Source organism: Panthera tigris, chromosome C1 (genome assembly GCF_018350195.1).
Source record: "Panthera tigris isolate Pti1 chromosome C1, P.tigris_Pti1_mat1.1, whole genome shotgun sequence".
Classification (NCBI taxonomy): domain Eukaryota; kingdom Metazoa; phylum Chordata; class Mammalia; order Carnivora; family Felidae; genus Panthera; species Panthera tigris.
The window spans coordinates 33557836-33578197 of record NC_056667.1 but is presented as its reverse complement, the minus strand read 5'-3'; the positions used below and the strand labels follow the sequence as shown (position 1 = coordinate 33578197).

Genomic DNA, 20362 nt, shown 5'->3' with positions numbered 1-20362 from the left:
TGTACCATCTTCTGGTGTCTTCTAAGGAAGGGGAACTTGAGAACTTCCTACATTTCTGCAGCTGCCTTTAGTTTGGCTGATGGGTATTGTCCTGACAATGTTGTAGGCATTGCTTCTCTGTTTTGCTGCCTCCTCTCCCCACTGAGAAGTCACTGCCCTTCCCTTTCCTTCTTTCTGGAAGCTTTTCTTGACCCAACGATCTGAAATTCCATGATAACATGCCTTGGTGTGGGCTTGTTTTTACTCTAATTAGGGTATTTAGAAGGATACAGGTTCTTCAGTTCTGGCAAATTTTATTTGATAAATTCTCCCTATTTTCTTTGTTCTAATTCTGGAATTTTTGTTAGATTGTGAAACCCTTCCAGTGATCTTCTAAGTTTGTATTTTCGTTCTACTTTAGGGGAAGGATTCTTTTGATTCTTTGCCTAATCATTTATCGAGTATTTATTTTAGCTTTCATTTTCCATTTTATTCTAAGCATTCTTTGTTCTTTTATCTCATAATGTGAATTATAGTTTTGGTTTTTTTAAGGCTTTTCTTCTGTTCCCTTCATTCTGTTTCCTTGGGTTTTCCCCTGCCCCACCTGTGCATTATGATCCCCCTTTTTCATGTTGAGCCGTGTGGGTCAAGAGCACAGACTTGGGCCAGACTTCTGGGTTTGACACCTGTTTCTGCTGCTTACTTGTTGTTTGACCCTGGGCACATTAATTTTTCTGTGCTTTGTCATCTTTTTATATACATGAGAATAATATCTACCCAAATGTCAGCATTAAGTGAGTTAATATATGTAAATGCTTAGACTGTTGCCTGCCATATGATAGGAGTTTATACCTGCTTAGAATTATTTTGCTGGGGGGGAGTTTCTTCACGTCAGCCTTGGTGGTACATACTTAAGAGGTACTCAGATGCTGCCTGGAAGCTACGCATAGGTTGGACGTGGGTGGGCGGGCCACGTTGCATGTTGGGTTTTACTCCGTGTTGATAGGGAAGTTTACCTGTCCTCCATCTCTCCGTTCCAGTTTAGAAACTGTATTTTAAGGAGGCTAGAATATCTGAGAACTGTGTAGTCTTAAGCAGGAAAAAAATTCATTTTTACATTGTTTCCTTGTGGGATCATTGTCCAAAAAAGGACATTTCTGGTTTTATGATACTTTCCACTACAAAAAGAATGAATTTCGTTTTTGTAAACTCATTTCGATTAACAAAATTCTGAGCAAACAGGTCCCGTTTTCAGAAGACCAAAATGTTTTACCCTGACCTATTTTTGACAATCTACAATATTAGCGGATGGAGTAATGTATCCATTAAAGACTTTGAATTACGTGTGGAACATAATTGAGAGTTTTAAGAAAGGAGAACAGAGGTTAGCAGTAGTTTCCACTGCGAAGGCCAAAAGTAAGAAGGCCAAAAGTAAGTCATTACTGCTAGTACTTGTACAGGATTTGAAACTATGTTGCTACCTCCCCCCCCCCCCCTTTTTTCTTATATAGCGAATGGAATCAATTTCAGAGGTGGACTTCATAGAAGTCATTTAAGTCATTTCCTCTGCTGTTTCAGCCCTCAAAGGATCACCAGGGTGCAGGCAGTAACATCCCTCATATTGCATTAAATTGCAGTCCCATGCATGGAGGGATAGGTGGGGACCTGGCAGTTCTCAGTGCCAAGTGCAGGCTTTTCTTGCGGTGTGTGGATTTCGGTTGTAAGGGCCCTTCTTGCTATGCCTGGATTTCAGTGCTCAAGGTAGCAGTTTCTCAGCCACACTGTCCACATTTCAGTTACTGAAAGTGTTGTTAACTGTGAGTAATGGCAGGAAGTAGCAACTTTGCTGCCAGCTCTCCTGTCCACAAATCCCTACTCGATACTTAGTGACCAACTGTCACTGAAAGCCCGGTGGTGGGTCGTGGCACATCTCAGTTCACGCACAGGTGGCCAAGGGTGCACTTGTGTTGCCTCTTAGCCTCCCAGGGATAAACCCACATGACATTTTACAAAAGTAGACAGAGGAGGATCAGGCAACAAAGTGAAAGCGCAACAAGTAAGCGACCGTGATAAGGTTGGAAGTGACGTTTGAATAGGATGCTAGGATGCGAGTGGAGCCGCGGGAGAAACAGGTGACGAGAGAATGGTGACACTTGCTTTCTGGAGATTGGATACGCAGCCAGAGAAGGAGCAAAAGCGAGCCTATAGACACGATGAGGAAAAAGATGGAGATGTCCCAGAAGAGGGGACACTGGTAGCAAACTTCACGTTAAAGGGACTCCTGGAGGTATTTTGTAACATTGAAAGGCCAAATGATAAAGTGTTGGAGGTGAATCCAAGCTTGGGGAGTCAGACAACTTGCCAAGGTGTAGAAAGGAAGCTTGCTCTGTGTCATACAAGGAAAAAAGGCAAGCACTGTTTTTTTTTCACAAATGAAACACTTGATTCTCAGTGATTTTAATGTTTTAAGTTACAGTCTACAAAATATTAGTTTTACTATTTTTTTTCATTGTCCGCATTTAACAATAGAAGTTTTTAATACTTTGACGAACTTTAAAAAATGTATTCATCATCGTGGATGTTGTATTTTGAGAGAAGCATAAAAGGTAGACAGTTGATAGGCAGAAACGTGAGTCTAATTTTCTGATCTAGTGTAAATTATAAGATAGATCAGGTCCCTGGTTCTTTCTCGTCACAAAATTGTCAGCTCTGAAAGTGGTCGTTGTGCTCCTACAAGTCTGTTCCTTTAAATACAGCATGTTCAATTCCTTCTCAATGTCACCGAAAACAAAACAAAAAGAAAGCTGTTACTCTGTACCCAGGCAATCCTCACTTTGCACAGCAGTGCACGACTGTTAAAATGAGCTGCTTGCAGCTATGGGGGTAGGGAGGGTGCTTGGAGCTTTCACCCCCTCTCCCGGCACACACCCCCCCCCCTCCCCACCCCAGCACCTTGATGTGCTCACCAACTGGAAGCTCTCCCAATCCTGCAGTTTGGGTTTGTTTTGTTCTTTTTTTCTTTTCTTTTCTTTTTTTCTTTAATGGGGTTTTACGGCATAGGCATGATTGATGAAATCACTGACCATTGGTGATGGTTCACCTCTTGTCCCTCTTCCCTCCCCAGAGGTTGGGGGTAGGGCTAAAGTTCCAAGTTTCTAATCAAGGCTTGGTCTTTCTGATAAGCAGCCCCCATTCTGCAGCTATCTAGAAGCTGCCAAGAGTTCCTCATTTGAATAAAATGTGGGGTGCCTGGGTGGCTCAGTTGGTTAAGTGTCCAACTTCAGCTCAGGTCATGATCTCAGGGTTTGTGAGTTCAAGCCCCACATCTCTGTGCTGTCAGCACAGAGCCTGCTTTGGTTCTTCTGTCCTCCTCTCTCTGCCCCTCCCCTGCTCGTGCTCTCTCTCGAAAATAAACATTAAAAATTTTTACAAAGAATAAAAGATGGCCCTATCACCTCTCTCAGGAAATACAAGGGATTTAGGAACTACGTCAGGAACAGGGGACAAAGACATCTATCTTTCTGTGACATCACAGGTCACCTCCTGTTTCCGTTCCAGCAAAACAATTATAATAGTTAAGAGATACTGGCACATTTCTAGATGCCCGAGTAGTCATTACTAATTAGTCATCATTGCATTGTATGAAAATGTCTCCCAGGGGAAGGCCACTTGGATTTGCAGTCTTGATCTGCAGTTTGATCTGTCAGGTTCCAAAAGCAGGAGTGATCTCAGCAATAGATGGCTTTGACTTTCAGGCATAACTCAAGAAGGGCCTAATGGAAGAGACACCTGGAGCAAGGTATCCGAGGGAAGATGTGGGGCTGCCGTGCCCTCTTGGGCACGCCCCCTCCCACACCCTACGTGTGTTCACCACGGAGAGATTGAGAGAGAGAAAGTGGGTGAGAGCAGGGAAGAGAGAGGGAATCCTAAGCAGGCTCCAATACGGGACAGTCCCACAACCATGGGATCATGACCTGAGCCAAAAGACACTCAACTGACTAAGCCACTCAGGCCCCTCCCCCCGGCACTTTTCCAATAGGACTTCAGGTGGTACTACGTGGGGGTCTTTAGAGCCATTTCATTTTTCCAGAGAGGAACCTTCCAGCTTCAAACCTGGGGTAAAAGCGCAATATATGTGTGGACTAGGGTTCAATCTTACTTTCACCGATTTTCATTGGTGGTGTCACACCTCACTCCTACCCTGTGTTTTACTTTGTGTCCCGGATCCTTGGGCTTTTTCCATTTCCCTAGGAGTAGACCTCCACTGTATGAGGTGTTATGTGTCTGGCTGGTGTGTGTGTTGGTGGGGGGAAGGGTCTCCCTACCAATGTCCATTTTCAGTTCCCCGCCTCACACCCCTGTCTCTCTGAGTCAGAGGTGTCCCAGTCGGCATGTCCCATTTGTGATTTCCTCACCTTCCTCCATCAGCTTCCCATCTTCTAAATATGTCTTCAGTCTTCTTGGTAGCTGATGTTCCTCTCTCATTCTCTCTGTTGTGCATCCATACCTTTTTTGTCCTTTTATTATCCCTTATTGGGATCAGGGGAGGCAGAGGAAATACTGTATGCATCTTAAACTGGAATTCTGCCACCAGTTTTAAGATTAAGGATATGAACCGGTGGACTTGGGCAGAAAGGAGAAATGTGAGACTCCAAATAGGAAAAGTCAGACCGAGGCTGCAAAATAATCTTTAGTTATCCAGGCAGCACACACATTGGGTATTAAAGACAGAGCTGCTGTCACCGCTGGGACACTATTTGTGGCGATCATCCTCTCCCAGGCTCCACATTTTAGCCTTGTACAGAGTGATGTCATTGTAGACCCTGAAGTGGTTCAGCCTGCGGTCACCACGTTCGGGGCTGACCTAAAGAGGAGAACACGGGTGTCAGAAGGAAGCTTCTGGAGAGGGGGGATGACCTGGGTCCCGTAGTTGGATGGACCCGGGCCCCCAAAGCACTGGAGGCTTCTCCTTGCTCAGCCTTGTTTGGGAAAAGGAGATGACAGCAATTGCATCAAAACAGTCGTAGGACTGAATGAGAGTACCTATATGCAACGTGGCTTCCCTTGCCTTTCCCAGGCTTGAGTTGGAGGCCACGCCTGTGGACTGCTGGAATGTATGCTCCACGAGGGCAAGTCCCGTATCTGTGGCACTCACTGCTTATCCCCAGCACCTAGAACAGTATCCAGCATACACTAGGGATTCAGTACACATCTGTTGAATGAATGAGTGGATGTTGTTGAAGCAGTCACACAGGGAACTAAGAGCAAGCACTCTGACACATAAATCTTACAGAAGCTAGAAGATTAATTTATGCAATTAACTGAAAGGCTACATTTTCATCAAATGTTACTAGGAGAGCAGAAGCTGAGAGGTATTCGAGTATGGCTTCCCCAGTGTCCTACTATTGGGATTGGGGTTCTCTGCTAGTCTAGGGTCAGGCCCTGCTAGGGGGTAGGGAGCCAGCCCTAAGGTAAGTTAGGCCTGATCAATTCTTCTGCCCCCAAATGTATCACTCTGGAACTCCGGCTTAATTGCCTTTTATGGTTGCAAAACACCTGGATCTAACTTTTTTGGGAGGAATACTTTCTTATTATGCCAGCAGTGCCATCTAATGGCATTGTAATGATGAACAGGCTTGACCTATTTGCAGAACCTTTGCAACTCCACAGTGATGGCTGATCTGGCATGCACAGTTGGTTATCTGTGAGGCCTAGGAGGGTCCCCCTGGCCGGGACAGCCATACTTGTGCTTCCTGTCATGGCCGGGTGAGCCTGCCATGAGATGTGCTGGTCAAAGATGCATTTCTGGGGGAAGGGCCGAGATGGCAGAGCAATATGGAAGTTTTTTGTGTCTCTTATCCCTGAAATGCAGCTAGATCAACACCAAACCATCTTGCACACCTAGAAAATTGATCTGAGGATTAACTCAACAATCTGCATAACTTAAGCCACAAACTTGACAGGTATGTGGTGCAGAGAGGTTAACTGGGGGAGAGAGAAGCCTCAGAGGGCAAGGAGCTGTTTTTGCTTGGAGAGAGAGGATGGAGACATGGGGTAGAATAGAGGAAAGGCACTCCTCCTGAAAGCATCTGGAGAGAAAGAGAAAGAGTGGAAACACCCATAAGGTAATTAACAATAAAAGGAGAAAGGAGAGGATTTAAATTTCATTAAGACTCTATAAACAGGGGGAGCACAGAGTCTGAAACTCTGCAGCTCGATACCTGATAGACCTCTGGTGGGAAGGGTGAATCCCCAGGAACAGACAGCGAGATCTGAGGGGTCCTTGGGCCACACGGGGAGAGGCAGTTCCCCAGCTGGGAGGACATTTGGTAGAGGTTGTGCAGCCTCCCCACAGGCAAAGGTCCCAGCAGACCCCAGAGAACAGCCACATTTGCTGGTGCTGGAACAAGGACGTTGAGGTGGTGAAGACTGGTGCCAGATGTGTGTTGTGATTTTCCATAAACCCTGAAACGCTGTTGCTATGTGATTGCATGAACTTTTCCTGGGGCGGCTGGCACCCAGCCGCCGTCTCTGGGCAAATGCAGCGTCACGGTCATGTGAGCATTCCGAGAGGTGGGCCAGCACTTGGCCACTACTCTGTGAGACCCTCCCCCAGAGGGTCTGAATGGGTCAAAACCACAGGGCCCTCAGAAGTGAGGGGTTTGGAAACACAGCCCCATTGAGATAAAACTCAGGATAGGGGTGCTTGATTGCCAGTAGGCGAGCACAGAGTTCTGATACTAGAGACTGGGTAGCTGGGTGACACAATTTTCACTGCTCCTGCACATGCACATACACATGCACCGCAACAATCCACCCCAGTAAGCTAAGCAGCACCATCTATGGAGAAATGGAGTTGTTACACCAGCTGCTGGCCAACTGACCAACTGTGCTCTAGAGGAACACAAGTCTCTCCACCTGCTTAGGTACAGACTATAAAGTGCTTCATAGTTTGACTTTAGGGGAAACTGGATGTAATTTCCATCGTATTCCTTTCTGTTTGCCTGTCCATCTATTCCACTTTTTTTTCTTTTTCTTTCCTTATTCTTGAATACAGAAAGAGAAAAATTTATTTTTATTTTCTGTTTTTATAAAAAGATTTTTCTTTAAAATTTTCTACTATGTTTACCAGGGTTTTTTTTTTAATTTTTTATTATATTTTACTTTCATCATTTCACTTTATTCTATTTTATTGTATTCATTTTTTAAAACTTTCAAGTGTTTTCTTTTTTTTTTTTCTTTTCTTTCCCTTTTTCTTTATTCTATCAAGGTCCTTTCAACAACCAGACCAAAACACACCTAGGATCTAGCATCCTTTATTTGATTTTTTGTGTTGTTTTTAACTTTTAATTTTTATTTTATTAATTCTTTTTCTTCCTCCAAAATGACGAAACAAAGGAATTCACCCCGGAAGAAAGAACAGGAAGAAATGACAACCAGGGACTTAATCAACAGAGACACAAGCAAGATGTCTGAAACAGAATTTAGAGTCACAATAGTAAGAATAGTAGCGGGGGTTGGAAAAAGGATAGAATCCCTTTCTGCAAAGATAAAAGAAACAAAATCCAGTCAGGATGAAATTAAAAATGCTATAACTGAGATGCAATCTCAAAGGGATGCCACAGCAGCAAGGACAGATGAGGCAGAGCAGCAAATCAGTGATATAGAGAACAAACTTATGGAGAAAAATGAAGTAGGAAAAAAAGAGGGAAACTGAGGCAAAAGAGCATTAGAGAACTCAAATGAGAATTAGAGAACTCAGTGACTCATTAAAAAGGAATAACATCCAAAAAAAAAAAAAAAAAAAAAAAAAAAAAGGAATAACATCCAAATCATAGGGGTCCCAGAAGATGAAGAGAGAGAAAAAGGGGTAGAAAGTTTATGTGAGCAAATCATACTGGAAAACTTTCCTAACCAGGGGAAAGACATAGACATCAAAATCCAGGAAGCACAGAGAACTCCCACTAAATTCAACAAAAACCGACCATCAACAAGGCATGTCATAGTCAAATTCACAAAACAAAGGAAAGAATTATGAAAGCAGCATGGGAAAAAAAGTCCTTAACCTACAAGGAAAGACAGATCAGGTTCACAGGAGACCGACCTATCCACAGAAACTTGGCAGGCCAGAAAGGAATGGCAGGATATATTCAATGTGCTGAAGTGCATCAAGAATATGCAGCCAAGAATTCTTTATCCAGCAAGGCTGTCATTCAAAATAGAAGGAGAGATATAGTTTCCCAGACAAACAAAAACTAAAGGAGTTCATGACCACTAAACCAGCCCTGCAAGAAATTTTAAGGAGGACCCTCTTAGGGGAGAAAAGATGAAACAAAACAAAAAAGACCAAAAGCAACCAAGACTAGAAAGGACCAGAAAATTCCACCAGACACTACAATTCTACAGGCAACATAATGGCAATAAATTCATATCTTTCAGTGCTCACTCTAAATGTCAATGGACTAAACACTCCAATCAAAAGATATAGGGTAACAGAATGGATAAGAAAACAAGATCCATCTTTATGCTGTTTACAAGAGACCCACTTTAGACCTAAAGACATGTTTAGATTGAAAGTAAGGGAATGGAGAACCATCTATCATGCTAATGATCACCAAAAGAAAGCTGGAGTAGCCATACTTGTATCAGACAACCTAGATTTTAAAATAAAGACTGTAACAAGAGATGAATAAGGGCATTATATCATAATTAAGGGGTCTATCCAACCAAGAAGACCTAACAATTGTAAACATCCCATCATGGCACACCGAAATATAGAAATCAATTAATCACAAACATACAGAAATTCATTGATAATAATACCATAATAGTAGGGGTCTTCAACACCCCACTCACAGCAATGGACAGATCATCTAATCAAAAAATCAACAAGGAAACAACGGCTTTGAATGACACACTGGACCAGATGGACTTAACAGATATATTCAGAACATTTCATCCTAAAGCAGCAGAATATACATTCTTCTCCAGTGCACATGGAACATTCTCCAGAATAGATCACCTACTGGGACACAAATCAGCCCTCAACAAGTACAAAAAGATGGAAATCATAACGTGCATATTTTCAGACCACAACACTATGAAACTCGAAATCAACCACAAGAAAAGATTTGGAAAGGTAACAAATACTTGGAGACTAAAGAACATCCTACTAAAGGATGAAAAGGCTAACCACATTGTTAAAGAGGAAATACAAAAGTACATGGAAGCCAGTGAAAATGGTAACACCACAGCCCGAAACCTCTGGGACACAGCAAAGGTTGTCATAAGAGGAAAGTATATAGCAACCCAGGCCTTCCTAAAGAAGGCAGAAAGGTCTCAGATACACAACCTAACCTCAAACCTTAAACAGCTGGAAAAACAACAGCAAATAAAACCAGAAACCAGCAGAAGATGGGAAATAATAAAGATTGGAGCAGAAATCAGTGCTATTCAAACAAAACAAAACAAAACAAAACAAAACAAAACAAAACAAAACAGTAGAACAGATCAATGAAACCAGAAGCTGGTTCTTTGGAAGAATTAACAAAATTGACAAATCTCTAGCCAGTTTGATCAAAAAGAAAAAGGAAAGGGCCCAAATAAATAATATTAAGAAAGAAAGAGGAGCAATCACAACCAACACTGCAGAAATATAAACAATAATAAGAGAATATCATGAGCAATTATATGCCAGTAAATCTGGAAGAAATGGAAAAATTCCTAGAAACATTTAAACTACCAAAACTGAAACAAGAAGAAATAGAAAATTTGAACAGACCCATACCAATAAAGAAATCGAATTAGTAATCAAAAATCTCCCAAAAAACGAGTCCAGGGCTGGATGGCTTTCCAGAAATATTCGACCAAACATTTAAAGAGTTAACACCTATTCTTTTGAAGCTGTTCCAAAAAAACATAAATGGAAGGAAAACTTCCAAACTCTTTCTATGAAGCCAGCATAACCTTGACTCCAAAACCAGACAAAGACCCCACTAAAAAGGAGAACTACACACCAATTTCCCTGATGAACATGGATGCAAAAATCCTCAACAATATATTAGCCAACCGGATTCAACAATACATTAAAAAAATTATTCACCACGATCAAGTGGGATTTATACCTGGGATGCAGATCTGGTTCAATATCTGCAAAACAAACAATGTGATTCATCACATCAATAAAAGAAAGAACAAGAACCACATGATCCTCTGAATAGATGCAGAGAAAGCATTTGACAAAATACAGCATCGTTTCTTGATAAAAAACCCCAAGAAAGTAGGGATAGGAGGATCGTAACTCAAGATCATTAAAGCCATATATGAAAGACCCACCCCATATCATCCTCAATGGGGAAAAACTGAGAGCTTTCCCCCTTAAGGTCAGGAACAAGACAAGGATGTCCACTCTTGCCACTGTTAGTCAACATAGTATTGGAAGTCCTAGCCTTAGTAATCAGACAACATAAAGAAATAAAAGGTATCCAAAATCGGCAAGGAGAAAGTCAAACTTTTACTCTTCACAGATGATGATACTCTATATGGAAAACCCCAAAGATTCCACCAAAACATTGCTAGAACTTATTCATAAATTCAGCAAAGTCACAGGATATAAAAATCAATGCACAGAAGTCAGTTGCATTCCTACACACCAACAATGAAGCAACAGAAAGAGAAATCAAGGAATTGATCCCATTCACAATTGCACCAAAACCCATAAAATACCTAGGAATAAATCTAACCAAAGAGGTGAAAAATCTATACACTGAAAACTATAGAGAGTTTATGAAAGAAATTGAAGGAAACACACAAAAAAGGAAAAATGTTCCATGTTCCTGGCTTGGAAGAACAAATACTGTTAAAATGTCAACTACCCAAAGCAATCTACATATTCAATGCAACACCATCATTCTTCACAGAGCTAGAACAAACAATCCTAAAATTTGTATGGAACCAGAAAAGACCCCAAATAGCCAAAGCAATCTTGAAAAAGAAAACCAAAGCAGGAGGCATCACAATCCCAGACTTCAAGCTATATTACAAAGCTGTAATCATCAAGACAGCATGGTACTGGCACAAAAACAGACACTCAGATCAATGGAACAGAATAGAGAACCCAGAAATGGACTCACAAACGTCTGGCCAGCTAATCTTTGACAAAGCAGGAAAGAATATCCAATGGAATAAAGACAGTCTCTTCAGCAAGTGGTGCTGGGAAAACTGGACAGCGGCATGCAGAAGAATGAACCTGGACCACTTTCTTACACCATACACAAAAATACACTCAAAATGGATGAAAGACCTAAATGTAAGATGGGAAGCCATCAAAATCCTCGAGGAGAAAGCAGGCAAAAACCTCTTTGACCCTGGCCACAGCAACTTCTTACTCAACACATCTCCAGAGGCAAGGGAAACAAAAGCAAAAATGAACTATTGGGACCTCACCAAAATAAAAATCTTCTGTGCAGTGAAGGAAACAATCAGCAAAACTAAAAGGCAACCAATGGAATAGGAGAAGATATTTGCAGATGACATATCAGATAAAGGGTTGGTATCCAAAATCTATAAAGAACCTATCAAACTCAACACTCAAAAAACAAATAATCCAGTGAAGAAATGGGCAAAAGACACGAGTAGACACTTCTCCAAAGAAGACATCCAGATGGCTAACAGACACATGAAAAACTGCTCCACATCACTCATCATCAGGGAAATACAAATCAAAACCACAATGAGATACCACCTCACACCTGTCAGAATGGCTAACATTAACGATTCAGGCAACAACAGATGTTGGCGAGGATGCGGAGAAAGAGGATCTCTTTTGCACTGCTGGTGAGAATGCAAACTGGTGCAGCCACTCTGGAAAATGTTATGGAGGTTCCTCAAAAAGTTAAAAATAGAACTACGACCCAGCAATTGCACTACTAGGTATTTATCCAAGGGATACAGGTGTGCTGTTTCGAAGGGGCACATGCACCCCCATGTTTATAGCAGTGCTATTGACAATAGCCAAAGTATGGAAAGAGCCCAAATGTCCATCCACAGATGAATGGGTAAAGATGTGGTATATATGTATATATATGTAATGGAATATTTCTCGGCAATCAAAAAGAATGAAATCTTGCCATTTGCAACAACGTGGATGGAACTAGAGGGTATTATGCTAAGCGAAATAAGTCAGTTAGAGAAAGACAAATATTATATGACTTCATTCATATGTGGATTTTAAGATACAAAACAGATGAATATAAGGGAAGGGAAGCAAAAATAACATAAAAACAAGGAAGGGGACAAAACATAAAAGACTCAAATATAGAGAACAAACTGAGGGTTGCCAGAGGGGCTGTGGGAGGGGAATGGGCTAAATGGGTAAGGGGCATTAAGGAATCTACTCCTGAAATCATTATTGCTATATGCTATATATGCTAACTAACTTGGAGGTAAATTAAAAATAGATAAATACATTTTAGAAAAGGAAATAAAAAAAATAGATGCATTTCCACATGCATACTTTGTACCCACGGGAGCCAGGCCTTTTGTCTTTAAGAAAATGAAGACTAACAAGCTAAATTACTTGTGCTTCGTAATATTTTTAAAGTTGCTTAATTATCTACGTTGGATAGTTTACCTTCACAACTCTCTGTCCCTGTCCTTATACACTGTATGTTAGTCCCCCACCCCTCCTCCTCCTCTGTCCCTTTGAGCACTGCTCTCCTGGATTCAGTCCCCTTGTGAAGGTGGGAGGCTCCTGCTGGACCCACTTCTTATCTCCCAGTCTCCTCTTTCTAGGGCAATGCCCCACCTCTGAGGAGGAGCCGTTGCAGCTATTTGCTAAGTCATTCATTCATTCATTCATTCATTCATTCATTCATTCATTATTACTCAGCTGTTTACTCCAATCTCCCCATTGTAGCGCCTCAGCAGAACCACACGTCCCAGACTAGAGCCATATAAATAGGCAAGAAGACCAGGCCTGCGGCAGAAATTCAAGAACTACAGTGTGTAGGCAGTTCTTGGGAAGGTGCACACTAGAAAATTACTCAGTAGAGGAAGACATCTGGGATCAAGCCAAGGGGCCAGGAGAAGCACCCCATCGGTCCTTGGTTGGGCTAAAGCTCTCCTTTCTATTCCTCCTAACCCACATCATAGCAGCCCCCATTTATTGAACACTTACTATGTGCTGGGTACTGCCCTAAGCAGTTTATATACATTGTCTCAGTTAATTCCCACAACAAACCTTCAAGTGTCCATATTATTAACCCCATTTTAAGGTGGGTAAACGGAAGTTGAGAGGTTCAGTTTCCACAGCTAGAAAGTGGTGGAGCTGGGATGTGAACTCCAGCCGCTGGCACCAGAGCCACCATGTTACGTTGATGCACGGAATTGAGCTGAATGGTGCAGGAGCAGGAGACATGTGGTGCTACAGAAACGTACCAGGAAGGTGCCCAACTCTACCTGGGGGGGAGTGGGGGGTGCACATCCCTTAATGAGACTTTATAATGAGGTGCCTCCTGAGTGGTCCTGAAGGCTGAGTAGAACTCCCCAAGGAGTACAGGCTAGGGATCAGGAGGCAGGCTGCAGGAGCAGTAAACTAAGGATACAGGGTGTGCAAGACCTTGGTGCCTTTGAGGTAATGAAGGAAGCTCTGTCAGAGCTGAGGAACAGTGTCTCCAGCTTCACATCAGGCGCGAAGTATACAGATGGACTAAGAGCCAAGTGTTAAAAAGACACGACAACTTGGGGGGAAATCTAAAAGGAAAGCTAGTCATTTTGCAACTCTGGATAGTGAAGGTGTTTTCCTAAGCAAGGCACAAACCCCAGAAACTGTGAGGGAAAAGGCTGGCACGTTTGACTACTTAAAAACTAAAACTTCCTAAGTGACAAAAGACACGAGCCAGTTCAAAGACAAACGTGGCAGGAAGTTCTTCAAATTCTCTGTTCGAAACCCTGCTTTTCTTCCTCAGTAACAGAAGCCCCAGCTCATGTTGGGTGACAATGTGCTGATGATTACATTTCCTGGGCTCCTCGCAGCTCCCGGTCCCCTTCCAATCAAATGAGGTGTGTGTTACCAGCATTCCCATTTTACAGATAAGGGAGTGGAACCCTGTGATGTTACGTGCCCAAGATCGCCCTAGTAAAAACTGGTACAGCAAACTCAGGCAGTCACCGGCAACCTTTGGTCAACACTTACACGGCAGTTGCTATGTGTTAGGCACCGTTTAAGGCACCTTACAAATACAACCTCCTCTAATCCTCATAGCAAACGTATGAGGTGATGTCTGTAATATCTCCATTCTACAGTGAGGGAACAGAGTCAGGAAAGAGTTTAGTCACTTACCCAAGGTCACACAGCTAGGAAGTGGTAGCCAGAGTGGAAACCCAGCCAGTCTGGCTTCATATACTGCTTTTTTAGCCACCACCTCTGTTGCCTTTGGGCTCCCGAAGTAAAGGAGCCACACTTACCAAGGGCTCTGAGTCCCATCCGATTTCTTGGCTTTCAGTCTGTGTCTCTGGGTATTTCTTCCTTGGCCCCAGGGCAGCATGGTGAAGAAGATTTAGAAACCTGGCTGGGAGATGAGGCATGAGTTATGAAGGAGGCAGGCTTTGGGTCCAAGAGCTCCCATGCTCTTTACCCTGGCCACATCCTTCCTTGGAGATACGGCACATGGCCTCAGGGGCCTGCCAAGGCCTTGCAAAACTCATCTTTCAGCAAGTATTTGTTGAGCACAAACTCTGTGCCAGGCACTGTTCTGGACCCCAGAGGTAGAGCAGTGTGACAGTTATGGTTCGCGCTCTCCCGGAGCTTGTGGTCTAGGTGGGGGGATAGGGGACCCAATACACAAGGGGACAAATAAACCGGATGGTTATAGTGATGCTAGCTGTGTAGAAGGGGGGAGGCGAAGGGGCACGCAGAGGCAAGGGTGGCTACTTTAAATTTTTTTTTAAATTTTTTTTTTCAACGTTTTTTATTTATTTTTGGGACAGAGAGAGACAGAGCATGAACGGGGGAGGGGCAGAGAGAGAGGGAGACACAGAATCGGAAACAGGCTCCGGGCTCCGAGCCGTCAGCCCAGAGCCCGACGCGGGGCTCGAACTCACGGACCGCGAGATCGTGACCTGGCTGAAGTCGGCCGCTCAACCGACTGCGCCACCCAGGCGCCCCAAGGGTGGCTACTTTAGACAGGATGGTGAGGGGAGGTCTCTCTAGATGCCAAGCAGGAGCTGGCCCTGAGGGAGAGGCAGAGGAAAACCACACTACAGGCAGCAAGAACAAAGGCACTGGGGCACGAGCAAGCTGGAACAATGTGGCCGTGGTGGAGAGAGGAAGCAGCTTGTAAGAAGGTCAGATCCTTCGCACGGTGATATATATGGCCACCACCCCCACACGTATTTGTAACTCCACAGCTTGAGCACTTTAAAAGTTTCATTTTTCCATTTCTATCCTACTAAGTCTCAATTTGAGAGAGGCGGTTTGACAGTGGGAAGAACCTGGGCTTCGTAGTCAGGCATTCCTGGCCCTTCCACTACTGGCCTGACAGGTGGTTTAACTTCTCCAGGCCTCACTTTGCTCATCTGTAAGATGGAAGGCAAATATCTACCACAGCAAGATGACTGAGGATGGATGAAGGAATGTTAATTAAGGGCTGGCATCGGGCTGAGCTTATCCTTAATATAAGCAGTTAGCGATCAACTGCTGCTTAGCTCTCAGGCCCCTCACCACCTGCTCTTTTCCTTATTGCTGCAAGCCCCCAGCTCCTCTCCTTTCCTCTAGTTGGGCTACAGATAGCACACTTAATTCCTACAGATAGCTGTAGCTACAGATAGCTACAGATAGCTGCTCTATTAGTCTCTTGTCCGTCTCACTATGATACGAGATCCTCCCTCCTCCTACCCACCCCCACCTTCCTACCCTGACCTCCTACATAAACCTTGCGTCTTTCTTCCATCAAATTCTACTCTAAGAAGGTAGAGGGGAGGAGGAGAGCTTGCCAGGAAGGATTAGGCTTTCCATCAAATTCTCTTCCATCCTTCCTGAGTGTGGCCCCGCCCACTTGTATATTGCAGCCATGCCAAACTACCCGCAGGTCTTGGGCCGTGCTGATGTCTCTCATTTCTGTGCCTTTCCATATAACTCAGAATGTCCTTTCAGTCTCCTTCACCTGACCTACTCCACCTCACCATGTTACCACCTCCTCCAAGAAGACTTCCTAGAACTCCACTGTTGGACTAGGGCACCTGTTTTCTATGTTGTTGCCATCTCAATTTTACTCTCAATTTCCTCGTCTGTCTCCTTCACTATGGTATGAGGTCTCTACCCCGCAGGTACTGTTCTAAGTACTTGCATTACTTTGTTATTCTCACAACAACCCTGAGAGATAGGTTCTGAGAAGTTAACAAATCTGCCCAAAGTCACAGCTAATGAGGGGCAGAATCAGGATTTGAACTCAGTATGACTTCAGAACCTCTGCTTGTAACAGCAAAGATGTTTGGTGAGTGGATGAATGGATACAGTGTCAAAGCCATTAGGAGCATTTTTCTTGGCTTGGCAGTTAATGAACCTGCTGTATGGTTGAGTATGCCAATCTCCAATGAGCTTCATGAGCGTGAGCCCAATTTTCAGATGATCAAAGTGTTGCCCTAAGGTACCGCTATCCCAAGAGGCCTCCCTAGCCAGCTGCATATCTGTGCTCTATCTCAATGGTGTTCATAAGCCCTGGGACTTACCATCTTCAGGTTCCTCCAGGTTATCATGCCAAGACATGGGCTTTCTGGTGATTGTGTGAACTAGAGAAAAACAGCATCACAAGCTCATGTTAAAACATTCACACCCTGCCGTCTCAACGACCCACCCTAGGCCAGACACCTGCTGAGCATTTTCTGAGTGTTTGCTGCATGTCAGGTATTGTGCTGGGCACCAGGGAATAAGGCCCGCAAGGACCTCACAATCCAGAGAGGCACTGTCCAGCATAGTGGCCGCCAGTCACATGTAGCTACTTGAATTTGAATATTTGAAATTAAATACCAATTAGAAATCCATTCCATGGGCACACTAGCCACATTTCAAGGGCTCAGTAGCCACAGGGGGCTAATGGCTACCATTTTGGGCAGCATAGATATAGAACGTTTTCATCATTACAGAAGGTTCTCTCAAACAGCGGTGGTCTACAGGGATGTAGACATACCAGGCAGCCAAACAAGGTTGGACACACACTGATATATCAGAAGACTATGTGAAAACAGAGGTGCAGAATCCACAGACATCCGTTCAACCCATAATTACTGTGCACTGGAGACAGGGCTATAAACAGAGAAAGTTCCTGTGCTGATCTTCTATTTGTGGTGACAGTAAACAAATAAATATTTGGGCCAAAATAAGTGAGATGTAGAACAGTAAAGTATTTTACACGGGTAGAGAGTCGATGGTGGGATGGGGGTGAGGGTGTCTCATCTCTAAGGAGACATATTAGAGCAAAATTTCAAACAAAGAGAGGGAATGTGCTGTGTGAGGACATGTGGGAAGAATCTGAGAGTGAGCTTGGTGAGTTTGAGAAACATCAAGAAGGCCAGAGTACTGCAGTGCAGTGAGATAGGTGGAGGGCAGTAGGAAATGAGCAGAGGCCAGAAGGAACCAGTAGTCTCCCAAGTGATTTTTTACCTCAGACTCCTACCAGTAAAACCTTCCAAGCATGCGCCTAATACATGTATATTTATATAGTCTCTATATACTATGAGCAGTATAATTTTTCTTTATGCCTAAAAATAAACATAAATACAAGTTCTAGCACAAATACAAGTTCTAATATTTCCTGACTTTGTCCCAATGGATCATATGAATCATGTGCCCAAGAGACAAGAGCCAGGAGATCTAGAAAGCCTGAGTGTTGCCTGAAGGGATTATTTAAATTGTGGGAATGGAACAAGTTTAAACAGAATTGGACAGTTAATTTGCATTCCTGAAATTAGTGGTTGGGAGCTCCAGAGGAAAACTAGATTAGTTATGAGCAAAATGAAGACATTACATTTTCTGTACTCTCACCACACACACACACACACACACACACACACACACACACACACACGGTAACTGAGGAGATGGGTATGCAGTTTAGCTTGACTGTTGTAATCATCTCACTCTGTATATGTATATCAAAACATCATGTTGTACATCTTAAATATATGCAATTTTTGTTTAGAAAATCGCATTACATTTTCTCTGCAGAGCTGAGCTGCAGTGGACTACTGTTAATTAGGCCCGGAAGTTGGGGGAGAAATTCTGGAAGAAGAAACAATGGTACCGAGGCAGGGGAATGGTGTGATGTATTTAGGAAATCCATTCTATTTAGACACGGTGGGACAGAAGGGAGTGTGTGGCTGGTACAGAGTGGGCACTAAACTATTTATTAAAGGAGTAGTGTGTGGCTGGGGAGGGGAGTCCCAATGGGGCTGGGTGGGCAGCAGAGCCAGAGTCACAGGGGTCTTCTGTACTGACTGGTTTAAACCTCAGTTCAGAAGCTGTGGGGCCACTGAGGATTTTACAGAGGGAATGGTGGGATGGAACTCACTTTTAGCGTAGCTCCAGGAGGATGGAGAGGTGGGGGTGTGAGATCAGGAGGGCTTGGAGGAAGAGGGTAGTTATCTCTCTCTCTCTCTCTCTCTCTCTCTCTCTCTCTCTCTCTCTCTCTCTCTCAGTGCAGACAGAAGTGAGGAGGCTTGGGGGTGGGGGGAAGAGGCTGGAGAGGTGGACTCAGGCCCTAATTAGAGGGTGGAAGGAAGTGAGAAGTAGAGATGCCTCCACAAGCACCACAGTCTTTTGCTGAGGTAAGAACCCGGAAGGGTCAGGTGAGAGAGATGTGACCACTTCCACGTGTTTGGAGTGAGGGAGAGAGAGACTGAGGATGACTTCTAGGCTACTAACGTGGGTTGTGGTAACTTTTGCTCAAAGATATTCTGGAGTAGCAGCAGGGGGGGCGGGAGAGGTGTGGATGCCCCCAGTTTTCCAGCTGGTGAGTCTGAGGTACTCATGGGTTGTCCAGGGGAAGAGAGCTGGGCAGTGGTTGGGTTCGTGGGTCTGGGGCTCCTTTTGAGACCCAGAGTCATTCAGGGGCAGCTGATGTTACCGGACCAGATGCAACCACCCAAAGAATGTGCCAAGTGAGAAGAGTAGGGGCGGGGCTGTTTTATCGGGGGACGCTATGGGCCCTGAGTCCACCATCCCTGAACTTTCTGAAGGGCTAAGACATTACTAGAAGCCTGGAGAAAACAAACAATCAAACAAACAAACAACTAGCTTATTAACAACAAACCAAAACACAGAGCAAGACAAAACATAAAATCCTACAGCCCCTCCAGTAACCCTCTGTTTGTTCTCCATATTTATGAGTCTCATGCTTTGTCTGCCTCCCTGTTTTTATATTATTTTTGTTTCCCTTCCCTTATGTTCAGCTGTTTTGTCTCTTAAAGTCTTCATATGAGTGAAGTCATATGACATTTGTCTTTCTCTGACTGACTAATTTCACTCAGCATAATATCCTCCAGTTCCATCCACGTAGTTGCAAATGGCAAGATTTCATTCTTTTTGATTGCCGAGTAATACTCCATTGTGTGTGTGTGTGTGTGTGTATATATATATATATATATGTATGTATATATATATATATATATATATATATATATATATACCACATCTTCTCTATCCATTCATCTGTGGATGGACATTTGGGCTCTTTCCATACCTTGGCTATTATCAATAGCGCTGCTATAAACATTGGGGTGTATGTGCCCTTTCGAATCAGCACTCATGTATCCTTTGGATAAATACCTAGTAGTGCAATTGCTGGGTGGTAGGGTAGTTCTATTTTTAACCTTTTGAGGAAACTCCACACTGTTTCCCGGAGTGGCTGCACCAGTTTGCAACACAAAAAATACTATTTAATCGCGGTGCGTGTGCATTTTAACATATTAATGTATTTGATGGGATGCGGAGTGAGATAACCCTCACCCCCAACAATCAAGAGTCCTGAAATCTAGGAAGGGGGGCGAGGTCAGAGAAGGCGTCTCCTACTGTGCTGCACCCCGCACTTCTGCCCCGCACCCTCAAGGCCCTCCTTCCTGCCCCGCCCCTGTCCCCTTCCTCTGGCCCAAGCGCCTCTCACCCTTGCGGAGGGGATTCACGTGGTACTCTGTGTAGAGTTTCTGGGTTCTAAGCTCTTTGAGGTACAATTCGCGCAGGATCTGGTTCTGATGGACCTCATCTATGATCACCTCCTTTTGGCGACCGGCCATGACTGTGGCGGGGCTCCGCTCAGATCCGTCCAACTACTTCTCACTGCCCTGGATGGCTTGCGGGTGCGGGGAGACTGCCATCTCCTGGCAACGGCGT

At 43.9% G+C, this 20362-nt stretch overlaps 1 protein-coding gene across 2 annotated transcripts in view; it reads right to left on the bottom strand.

Moving 5' to 3' along the window:
* Positions 1–20362, bottom strand: part of FAM183A (family with sequence similarity 183 member A) — a 21558-nt gene extending 1196 nt beyond the window's left edge. The window contains exons 1-4 of one of the 2 annotated variants that reach the window (XM_015535378.2): positions 20136–20362; positions 16708–16767; positions 14446–14549; positions 4652–4843 (exon numbers count right to left, since the gene is read on the bottom strand). In XM_015535378.2, the coding sequence (XP_015390864.2) occupies positions 4733–4843; positions 14446–14549; positions 16708–16767; positions 20136–20265 (405 nt within the window). In that variant the 5' untranslated portion in view covers positions 20266–20362 and the 3' untranslated portion in view covers positions 4652–4732. Of the gene's footprint in view, positions 1–4651; positions 4844–14445; positions 14550–16707; positions 16768–20135 lie in introns of those variants that run through there. The other variant, XM_042996848.1, reaches the window with a different exon arrangement.